General features: G+C 60.5%; 1 protein-coding gene across 1 annotated transcript in view; it reads left to right on the top strand.

Moving 5' to 3' along the window:
• The window catches only part of CELSR1 (cadherin EGF LAG seven-pass G-type receptor 1), a gene marked incomplete at its 5' end in the record, with an annotated part of 124,261 nt that overhangs the window by 32,995 nt on the left and 79,822 nt on the right, over nucleotides 1-11,444 (top strand). Inside the window, one exon of the mRNA XM_023523686.1 lies at nucleotides 10,432-11,067. Coding sequence (XP_023379454.1) covers nucleotides 10,432-11,067 — 636 coding nt within the window. The remainder of the gene's footprint in view (nucleotides 1-10,431; nucleotides 11,068-11,444) is intronic.

Genomic DNA, 11,444 nt, shown 5'->3' with positions numbered 1-11,444 from the left:
TGAATCGTGAATGTGGTCAACTCTAGTATCCCCGTGGACTTGCACGTACTTCTCGGGGCCCTTGGGTACTTCAGTGAGACTCCAGTTTGTTGTTTTTAAGTCATCTCTTAATCACTTGATAACGGGATAGCTGACGTTAGTCTCCTCCATCTGTCCAGACCCAAACGAGAGGCACCGCTGAGAACGCGGAGCTGCCATTCTGCTTCTGAAGTCGGGAAGTGTGTGTAGGTGTGAATGTGAGAGTGTGTGAGCACGAATGTGTGTATGAGTGTGTGTGCATGTGACTGTGTGTGAGTATGAGTGTGTTATGTGTGTGTATGAGTGTGAGTGTGTGTGAGAGTTATGTGAGTGTATGTGTATGAGATGTGTGTGTGAGTGTATGTGAGTGTGAGTTATGTGAGTGTGAGTTGTGTGTGAGTGTATATGAGTGTATGCGTTATGTGTGTGTGAGTGTGCATGAGTGTGTATGAGTATGAGTTATATGTGTGTGAGTTGTGTGTGTATGAGTTGTGTGTGTATGAGTGTGTGAGTGCATGCGAATGTGAGTGTGCACATGAGCGTATGAGTTACGTGTGTGAGTGTGAGTATGAGTGAGTTATGTGTGTGTATATGACTATGAATTATGTATGTGTGTGAGTGTGCATGTGAGTATGAGTTGTGTGTGAGTGTATGAGTGCGAGTGTGTATGTGAGTGTATGTGTATGAGTTGTGTGTGGGAGTGTATGAGTGTATGTGAGTGTGTATGAATGTATGTTATGTGTGAGTGTATATGAGTGTGAATGTGCACGTGAGTGTGTGTGCACACGAGTATGCATGTGATTGTGAGTGTGCATGTGTGTATGAGTTATGTGTATGAGCGTATGAGTGTGAGTTATGTGTGTGAGTGTATATGAGTATAGGTTGTGTGTGAGTGTGTATGAGTGTGTGAGTGTGTATATGAGTATGAGGGAGCACCACGTGCAAGAGGGGCGAGAGGCCCTGGCCATGCGCATAGTAGGTGCTCAGCCGCGAGTTCGTCCTGGGAGCCAGGTACCTGCAGGGCTGGGGCACAGAGGGAGGGGGCTGACAGGTGGGGGTGGGTGTTGGACCAGGACGCACCTCAGAGAACCTTCGATGTGGACCGTGTTCTGCTGTGAAACTTTGAAAAGTCCCTGAATCATTAAACCGCGTGAAGAGCGGGACTAGGTTGGGCCGTGGAGCGCGTCATTGTTGCAGTGCGGCCCCGCCGTGGTTCACCAAAGCAGGACACGGCTCCGCTTCTCCCTCCGTCCGGGGGTGGCCACCGAGCAGCAGCTCCAGCCCGGTCCCCAGACGGTGGGGCTTGTGCCGCCGACACAGACCTGGACGGACGCGGACCAGGGCCCTGCCCGTCGCCCGTCTGGGGGGACGCAGCCTCTGCTCCCCGGCAATCTGCAGACGCTCGGACTGGGGGTGCTGTGAAAGGGACGGAGTCAGCCAGGCAGCTGTTTCGGCTCCTCTGAGAAGTTCCGCCCTTCCCAGGCGCCCCGACAATGAGCCAGGCACCCCGACAATGAGCCAGACGCCCCGACAATGAGCCAGGCGCCCCGACAATGAGCCAGACGCAGCTGCCTCCCTGCGCTCTGAGTTGTCTGCTGGCTCGCGGGCCTCATCCCGTCCCAGCGGGGTTCTGGGCCTTTCCAGAATCTTCTCGCTCGCCATCTTCGGAGTAGGCCTGCCGCTCATTAATTTCAGGGGGAGGGAGGGAGGACTCGGAACACGGGGACGGAGGGCTGGCTCCCCACTAGGGCCCCGTGGGAGGTGCGACGGGGTTTTCGTCCCACTCCGAACGCCGAAAGGGACAGACACCCGAAAGAAGTGAATGAAACGCCTCGGCCACGGAGAAGCAGGTCGTAAGGCGTCTGTCACGACGCGGAGGAAGGGAGCTGACGTGCACACTCCGTTCGCTGAAGGTGCGCTCGACGGGAGGGTCTGTCACTCCTGGCTCCTTCCACAGCAGTCCCCGGTTAGTCATCTGAAACTCCTGGGCCCTGCCCTCCGAATGTCACGCCAAACCAGTCTCTTGAAATTTAGGATCGGAATTTTCTTAGCAAATATTTAACCAGGAAGAAAAAACCACCCTACAGTTCTGATCTCGGCAGCTGCGATATAAGTTGTAAATTAATAGCCGCCTGGGCCAATGTTTGGTCATTTCCCCAAAAGAAAATGACCCGCCAGCGCCTCACTCCGTTTGAGGGAGGGGTCCCTGGAAGTGGCAAACGTGATGGGTGGGTGGTTGTCCCCCACTGTTGGTGGGATGCCAGGCTGGGTGTTGCCCCACTGGGCAGCATGTGGGTGAGGTCCCTGAGCATGCTTACTCCAGTATCTTCGGCGGCCATAGGGACACTGAAGGCAGCATTCTGTGCCCGCCCAGAGCGGCTGTAGCAGTGAGTAGCCGAGGGGCCTTTGTGGTGTGTGAGGGCAGCTGCCCCCGCCCTGGGGGGTCCTGGGCTGCCCCCAGCCCCTCCGACTTGAGGAGCTAACCCACCAACGGGGTCGGGGGCTTAATATCGCCTCTCAGTGGTGTTTGTATTTCAAAAGCAGTCTCAGCGAACTTATTCTGAAGGGCTTTCCAGTCCCGTGAGTGGGGAGCGTTTGGGGCTCAGGAGGGAGGCCCTCTCTTCCCCATCATTTGCCGTCTGTCTCTTGAGGGCTAAGGCTGCAGCAGCGGCTGCCATGGACGAGGCTGGGCTGGGAGGAAGGGCCCTGTCTCTCGCAGGGGCCGAGCGGCCTTGGCAGGAGGGCCGCGTGGATGCCAGGTCCCCCGTGCGGGTCCCCACCGCTGCAGCCGGCCACCTGCAGCCCAGTTTCTCTTGCCCCATTCACCCGGGCTTCTGGGCCCTTCCCTACAGGCTCGTGGGGCTGGGCGGGGATGTGGGAGCCTGGGGAACCTTCTGGGTTTTGTCTCCCCAATTCGCCCTGGGCTTGTTGTGCTTACTTGCCCGGAGGCAAAAGAGACAGTGTCTGACGCTGTGGGTTCCAGCTGCCTTTGTTGTTACACATTCGCTCCTGAATAGGTACAAATTAGTGGCATTAGTAACCCTTGCAGCTCCCTCTCCCCGTTAAGCCTGTGCAGTTAATAATTATTTTCTCTCTGGAAGGCGTTCGTGTGAAACAGCAGAGTAGCCTCGGGAAGATCACGACCCGTGTCCTGTGACTCGACAGCTGTGCGTTCTCAGCCCAGCCCCTCCGCCTCTCTAGGCCCCAGGTTCCTCATCACAGGGGCAGCGGTCTGCCCGGTCCCCTCGCTGGAGTGCGGGAGAAGCACAGAGACTAGATCATGAGAGTCGAGTGGCGCCTGCAGTTCTCACGGGGCTCTGGGGGGCCGGAGGTCCCGACGTTTCTGGGTTTATTGATGTGGAAACTGAGGCTCACGGAGGTTCAGGAGCTTGTCACCGGTGGTTCCCACAGATGGGGTCTCAGAGGCACTGCTGGCAAGCGTGGGGGTCGAGGGCCAAAGGAGCAGCCCGGGGGGCGTTGTGTAGCCCGTGCTGCAGGGGGCGTACGGAGAGCTTCAGCTCAGGAGAGGGGCAGGGACGGAGAGATGGCATGCCTGAGTGCCACCTGCGGTTTACTGCCCCTGCCCCGGCCCGGCCAGCGGTCACCTGCCTACCTGACTGTCCAGGTGGCAGGAGAAGCGCACTGTGATGTCCGCTTGGCCAAGTGCTGAATGGCACCGTTCAGACCGGCACCGGTCACCCCCGGGTCTGTGGGCTGGCGGCGAGCTGCGTGTCAGTGGCAGTGACGACAGGCGCCGGGCTCAGCAGCCAGCAGGCCCGGCCGGGGCGGCGTGTTCGTTAGAAATCTCGTCTGTGGTGCAGCTCTCGTGGGCTGCCAGCCGCCGCTTGATGGGGACACGTGAGTGTGTCTCTGGGGGGTGCTTGGGGCCACGGGGTCACACTGGTGCACGTCCTTTGGCTGAGAGGAAGGCGGGGCGCTCTCTAGCTCTTTTAAATCCAATTTGGTGTCAAATTTTTGCCTCAGGGAACGTGGCGCATTTTCCCAGGCCCTCTTCCTGGCTCAGGTGGGGAAGAGGGAGGCCGGGCGGGCTCCCTGTTGGCAGAGGCAAGCCCCGGTCACGGCTCCCAGGAGGGCGGGGGCCCCAGGCTGGCCCCTCGATCTCTAATAGCCTGTCAGCCTGGCGGTCACCGCACAGCCCTGCAGGGAGTTCAGTGAGCCCAGACTTCGGGACCATTCAATCAGTGCTTGAGGTGACATTAGACCAGGGCAGCGGCAGACGCCCGATGAGACTCCCCACGTGGCCCCGCTGGGCCGGAGGCGGCCTGTGTCCACTGCGGGTGTGTGGCCCTCCCGTGTGCGCGTGGCCCTCCCGTGCACGGGGCCCTTGTGTGCGCATGACCCTCCCGTGTTGGTGGCCCTCCCATGCGCGTGGCCCTCCCGTGTTGGTGGCCCTCCCATGCGCATGACCCTCCCGTGTTGGTGGCCCTCCCGTGCGCGTGGCCCTCCCGTGTTGGTGGCCCTCCTGTGCGCGGGGCCCTCATGCGCGCGTGGCCCTCCCGTGCGCACATTTCCTTCGCAGTGTTCCGTATCGGGGGGCGGGGGCGAGCTCGTCACATCTCGCCAAGGCCAGCACGTGGCTTCCCGCCCGTCTCCTCTCACAGCCGTGGACCCCTCCTCGGGCCTCAGGTATCCCTGAGTTTTAAGGAAGTTGTTCTTCCAGTGCCTTTTAAAATAGTTCTTATCCCTTTGGGTGATCTCAAGCAAAATAAAGCACATTTTTATTGAGTCGATTCTTAACTCTTTTCCTTTTTTAAAATTGAGGTGAAAATCACATGACATAAAGTCAACCGTTTCAGAGTGAACCAGTCTGTGGCATTTAGCACATTCATGACGTGGTGCGACCATCACCTCTAACTCCAGAATGTTTGTCACCCCAGAGAAAGCCCACACCCATGAGACGGCGACTCCCCACCCCCCACCCCGCCTGGTCCCACCAGCCTGCCGTCCGTCTGGACTCGCCCGGTTCTGGACTGCCCACAGAAACGGGCTCCTGCATGGTGCGGCCTCTTCACCTAGCACAGTGTGTTCGATTCGTCCGCATTGTAGCATGAACCGGAGCTTCGTTTCTTTTTGTGGCTGGATAACCGTCCTTCAGTGGACTTGGAAAATGACGGCTACGAAGCGAAACATTTGTGATCCGCTCATCAGCCGATGGGACATTCCGGTTTGCGCTTTCCGGCTGCTGTGGCGCTGTGGGCTTCTGTGTACAGGTTTTAGTGTGGGTGTGTGTTTAGGTGCTTTTGAATCCCACCTGACACCCGGGTCACGTGTTCACCCTGTGGTGGGCTTTTCCAGGAACTGATCCTTAACTCTTAAGTGAACGTCCTTTGTCTTGACGAGGCCGTACTTTGTCTGAGTCTCTGCCCCACGACTGCTGTGGCTTGGGGTCAGGCCGGACCTTCCTGTGGGTCAGTGGGCCTGTTATAGTGCAGCCTTCCAGAAGCTTCCACCTAGCTTAGACATGATGAGCTAGTTCAGGACTGGGGAGGGGTCATGAGCTCCAGAGCCTGGCTGTCCTCTCTGAACGGGGAGCGAGCACACATGGGGCACAGCTGGACGAGGGGGCCAGGGGAAGGGCTGGGGGGTGCTCAGTGTCATTTTAGCTGAAGGAAGAAGGGACCGAGGGACTCAGATGATGATGGGGAGGGTGCATGCTGTGCCTGGGGGCTGGGTCCCCTAGAATAGGAGCCTGGAGATGAGCATCGATGGGTGCGGGGAGGGCCTGGGGGCTGAGAGCAGGCACCTGCGTGGGGAGGCGTGTGAAGACCCTGCCTCCAGCAGTGGTAGAAATTACAGGGGGAGGGTTTGGGTTCTGAGCAAGGAGAAACCCAGGGCCTGGGCTGCTTGGGGAGATTGGAGTGGACCCTCCCTCCCCATTGCCCAGCCGAGGTCACGGCATATGTGGGGGCAGCAAGGAAGGAGCTGCTGGCTCTGCCCTCGTCACCCCCAGTGCCGGGCACAGCTGCGCCCGCTCGTCCAGCGCCTCGCAGGGGGCCTGCCAGGTAAATCCCAGACCGGCTGAGAGCAAGCACGAACGTCTGGGTGTTTGTGCACACCTGCGGGGTGGGACAAGCCGCCCCGCCCCTGTATGGCGTGCCCGCCAGGCCTGGCACCAGCATTCACCCCCGTGGCCCCCCGAACGCTTCTGTCACCCTGTTCCTGTGGAGTGAGCGGGTATCCCGAGTCGGGGTTGTAGGTTCAGCTTCTCTCATCCGTAAAGGAAAAAAACCAGCCGCCCTCCGGGTAGTGGATCAAAACATCACACCTGCCGTCCGCCCTCAGTCCGGCCTCAGAAAACAAGTAACCCCACTTCAGGATCCACTTCAGAGTTCCCTGGCTTTGGGGGCCCCCGTGTTGTGAGGCCTCGGGAGGGGGCAGGAGGAGGGACGGGAGCACAGCCTTTGTTTCAAACCGGCTGGACAGCAAACATTGCCCTGTGGATGCGGCCATAGCCGGCCTGATGTCATGGACTATGTCACCCAGGCCTGGCAGGGCGCTGGCGGCAGAAGGCAGAGGGGCCTCCCGAGACCGTGGTGTGCATGGGGGTAGGGTGACAGACTCACAGTGCATGGTCCTGCTCCCTCCTGGTGTTGGCTGCACGTCCAGTTGCAGGTGGCCCAGAGTCACGGCATTGTCCCCAAGGCCCTGGGTGCTCAGAAACTGCCCTGTCCTCCCCGTGTCCTCCATGGGCCCCCAGACCGGGACCACGGTCTTCTGAGCCCGCTGTCCACCATCGGTGGGGCTTGAGCCCAGTCAGTCTGGGCCTGCCACTTGCTGCCCAGGTGACCTGGGCTGGGCTCATTGGTCGGGCTCTTTGTTGCTGACTTCCCTCATCTGTGAGGGACCAGCGGTGGTGCCCCTCTGGGCTGTGGCTAGGACCGACGGGGCAGTCCTGGGAGAGATGTTAGTGGGGAGCAGCTGCAGGCAGGTGTGGCCCCATCCTCTCTGTGAGGACGTGTCTCCTGTGTCCACCCCGCCAAGAGCCCAGGAAGCCGGCAGCAGCAGAGGACCCCCACCTGCCGCCGTGACCTTGTCTCCCCACAACCGCACGTCCGTCTGGGTGCGATAGTGTCCCCCAGCTCATGTCCACCTGGGACCTCGGGGGGGATGGCACTTGGAGGCAGCACCTGTGCAGAGTGATCAGGGCAAGTTTTGAGATGAGGTCGCCTGGATTCGGTGGGCCCTAATCCAACGACCGCTGTCCTTTTGAGAGGGTAATTTGGACACAGACCCCCTCGGCAGAAGGCCACGTGACGAGGACGCAGAGATTAGTGTGCTGCATCTACAAGCCAGGAATGTCAGAGGATGACCAGCAGCCACCGGACCCTGGGAGAGGCACGGAAGGGACCCTCCCTCGGGGCCGCCAGACCGAGAGTCTGTGGTGCCTTGTCACAGCGGCCCTAGGACACTGACACACTCTCCTGCTGACCGCGTTTTCACATTGGTGCCTGGAAGATGTTTCCTCTTTTGTGACAAAGGCCATTCCTCCCTGGAGACCCACCTCCCTGCGGCCCCCCGGGGCCATCCGGGCCCCAAATCTCGAAAGTGTGGCTCTATCCGGTCCCCTGCGGGCCTGGCTCCTTCGGGGCCATGGTGTGGCCTCTTCCTCTGGTGTTTTGGCGTGAGTCCACCACGAGGGACACGGTGATGGAGGACATTATCCTTTTACCAGAGGCAGGGTGGACAGGACTGTGGACCCCTCCTTCACATGCGCTGTCTGGGCTTTTACGGGAAGTACCTGCAGCTGCACACTCTGCCATCCTTTCTTTCCCCCTGCGACTCGGGGGCAACGAGGTGACTCAGAAATCGTCTCCCAGGACCTGGGGTGTCCAGGGTGATCCATGGTCTTGAAAGAAATTAGTAGTAAGGTCGATGGTAAGGAGAGTATTTCGTTTTCCAGCACGTTTAATGAGGGTTACTATTTAATGCTCTTTCTGGTCGAGTCATTTTGTCCCTGAATGAAGATGTCTGTCCCCTTTCTGTGCTGTGCCCTCCTGAGCTGCCTTCGGGAGGGTCCGGGCCCCGGAGCCCCCACCCCACCCCACCCAGAGGTAACCCACAGTAACCCAGAGCACCGAGACAGTCTGGGCTTCGGGCTTAAAATCAGCATGACCTTCGCGTTTTGGGCCAGAACAAATCCACCTGTGGTTGAAGCTTGAAAGCATGTTTCGTAACAGTTGCCACCAGGAAATAAACGGCATCCTATATCCTCTATTATTATAAGGGGCCTTTGCAAAACAGAGAAGAAAGACAGACTCAGGAGAAAAATAGCTCACATGCAGAAACGGAGTCTCTGGTGTCGTTTGTGCAAATGTCAGTCTTGGGGTGAAAGGGGTGCCACTGGAAGCCTTCACCCTGCCTGGCCCCCGCCTTCCACGAGTGTTTATCCAGCAGCTCCGAGTGCCAAGAACTACACCAGACGAGGCGAATTGGGCAGAAACAAGACCTACAGGTTCTCGGTCCTCACAGACTCGGGGGTGGAGGGGGCGGGGAGGACAGATATGAGCAAATAAGAATGACATCGGGCTGTGTGGGATTAAAGCAGGGGTGCGGCTGAGCAGGGGGGAGCGGTGCAGAAGGCCCCTCCGATGAGGGCCATTCAGCTGAGACCCGGACGGCCGAGGGAGAGGCCGCAGGGTGGTCAGGGCTGCAGGCAGGAAGCGAGGTGTGCAGAGGCCCTGGGTCAGGGAGAGGGAGCAGGGGTGACACGGGGGCGTCATGTCATGTAGGACCGTAAGATGGGGTGAGTGGTGCGCGGCTTATTCTGGGTGCCCTTGGGGGCCGCAAGGGAGTGGCGTGATGGGGTCGACATTCTAGGATGACTGCGGGGGCTGCGTGCTGGAGGGAAACGGGCAGCCGCGGGTCCAGCCCACGTGCGAGCGGAGGGGGATCAATGCCCGCCTCGACGGGGCGTGGAGGGGCGGCGCCTCCGTGGGGCGTCTGCCACGGGAGCGTGGCCATTTTCTTTTGCCTTTGTTTATTTTTCCTCATTACCTATTGGTGGTCGCCACAGGCCCTTTGCACGGGAGCTGCAGACGCGGTCTGCGCTGTCAGCCGTCTGCGCTGCAGACGGAGCAGCCCTCGCCTCGCGGGCCTCTGGGCTCGATGCCGGCCTTTGCGTGCCCTTCCCACAGCCAGGTGGTACAGGTATTGTCATTTTCTAAATTCGGCCCTGCCAGCTCATCGTGAGGACTAGGTGTGACAGCAGTAGTATGTGCTCGGTGCCCGACGCAGAAGCCGTGGTGTTGCTGGGCTGGGAGCTGGGCCTCCCTCCCGCCGGCCTGTGTTCTCGGGCGTGAAGCTTCCTGTATGTTTTTCTCACTCGTCCAGTGGATGATGCCGCTTTTCTCGGACGCTCTCGGAACCTCGGATTTGCCGTGACAGTCACACAAGCACCGAGGGTGCTGTGGCTTCCGGAGTGTTTATTTTTCTGCCGTTTGGACAGGTTATACGCCGTGAGAGGGCTGGGGCGGGGGCTTCACAGGCTGGGGGCTCACAGGCTTGCACAGATGGCTCTGCGCCCCATGGACACTGGGCGGACACAGGCAGGGGGAGGGGCGGGGACGGATCAGAGCTGTGGGGACACTAAATCAGAGCAGAGGCAGAAGGATGTGACTTGGCCAGGTTTTCTAGGGTCCCTTGGCACACTCGAGGCAGGGTTGGGAGGCAGGTGACCACCCCCTGGGCGGGGGCGGCCGTGCCTCTCAGGGTGTCAGGGAGGCTGAAGGGGTGGCTCCGTCGCCATCGTGGGGAGCCCCTAGCACCAGCCCCGATAGCTCCTTCGATGCTGGGTTCAGGACTGATTGTGCGTTCGACTCTGTAACCAAAATACTGCACCCTTTTTCGTCTCAAAACACCGAGTGCCGCCTTCCGTGACTGTTTGCTTGTGTTGGCTGAGGCACAGCGTCACCACCTGGTGTGTGTCTCGCTGAAGCCGCATCCGTTCAGGTCTCCCCAGCTGGGTGCGTAGAGGTACGTGGGGTGCAGCTACGGGAAGAGAAACCTTTAACACAGCGTTGGGTGGGACCATCCTGGAGCACCCTGGACCCTGGGGGTCTGAGCTGGGCCAGGGGGGTGGGTGGGGTTGAGGTGGGGTCTCCTGCTGGCCGGAGCAGGGGCAGAGGTGTAAAGCGGCTCAGTGTCCTCGCGTGTCTGGAGCAAAGCGGGTGAGGTGGGGGGGGTCTCTGGGGCAGAGGGGCCATCGGACGTCCTGCCGAGTGGTTGGGGATCCACCGAGGAGGGGGCTTCTGAGAAAAATGGGCACCGTGGGAGCTGAGCTTTTGGGAACTGGGTGTGGAGGGAGAGGGATGGGGGCTGGGAAGAGGGGAGTCGGGGTGGTTCGGGGCACCCGTGGGTGGGCATCCGAGTGACCCCGCCCCCCTGTGTCCCCAGACGGCGTCCACAGCGTCACGGCGCTCTGCACCCTGCGGGTCACCATCATCACCGACGACATGCTGACCAACAGCATCACCGTGCGCCTGGAGAACATGTCGCAGGAGAGGTTCCTGTCCCCACTGCTGTCCCTCTTCGTGGAGGGGGTGGCCACGGTGCTGTCCACCAGCAAGGACGACGTCTTCGTCTTCAACATCCAGAACGACACGGACGTCAGCGCCAGCATCCTGAACGTGAGCTTCTCGGCGCTGCTGCCCGGCGCGCGGGGCCGGTTCTTCGCGTCGGAGGACCTGCAGGAGCACATCTACCTGAACCGGACGCTGCTGACGGCCGTGTCCGCGCAGCGCGTGCTGCCCTTCGACGACAACATCTGCCTGCGGGAGCCGTGCGAGAACTACATGAAGTGCGTGTCGGTGCTGCGCTTCGACTCCTCGGCGCCCTTCCTCAGCTCCGGCGCCGTGCTCTTCCGGCCCATCCACCCCGTGCACGGCCTGCGCTGCCGCTGCCCGCCTGGCTTCACGGGCGACTACTGCGAGACCGAGATCGACCTCTGCTACTCCGGCCCGTGCGGCGCCCACGGCCACTGCCGCAGCCGTGAGGGCGGCTACACCTGCGAGTGTGTGCAGGGCTTCACCGGTAGGTGGGGGGCCCGGGGGGCCCGGGGCGGGAGCGGGGACTCCGCTCACACTCACACTCACACGTCGGGGCGTTCCCGGGGCCGTCCTCTGCCCACGTCCCTCCTGGGGAAACGGTCCAAGGACAGACGGGCCGTCGGGCCCGTGCACCTCGCAGGGGTTTGGGGCGTGCCGTGTCCTCGGCCGGTGGCGGGCGGGGACAGTGGTTCCTCACAGCAGCTCCGAGGTCCCTCCCGAGCGACATAGCACTGCCTCCTTGTGAGGACAGTAGGAGGGAGGAGGTACAGCGTGAGATTCACCCAAACACACGTACGTGCGTGAAACGACGCGCTCTCCTTTCAAGTGGCTTTGGGTTGAAAGCGCTTCGTTCCAAATTTC

Source organism: Pteropus vampyrus, unplaced genomic scaffold, assembly GCF_000151845.1.
Source record: "Pteropus vampyrus isolate Shadow unplaced genomic scaffold, Pvam_2.0 Scaffold401, whole genome shotgun sequence".
In the NCBI taxonomy this organism is placed as follows: Eukaryota; Metazoa; Chordata; class Mammalia; order Chiroptera; family Pteropodidae; genus Pteropus; species Pteropus vampyrus.
Note: the sequence above shows the minus strand (reverse complement) of the source record. Positions and strands in the feature narration are given on the sequence as shown.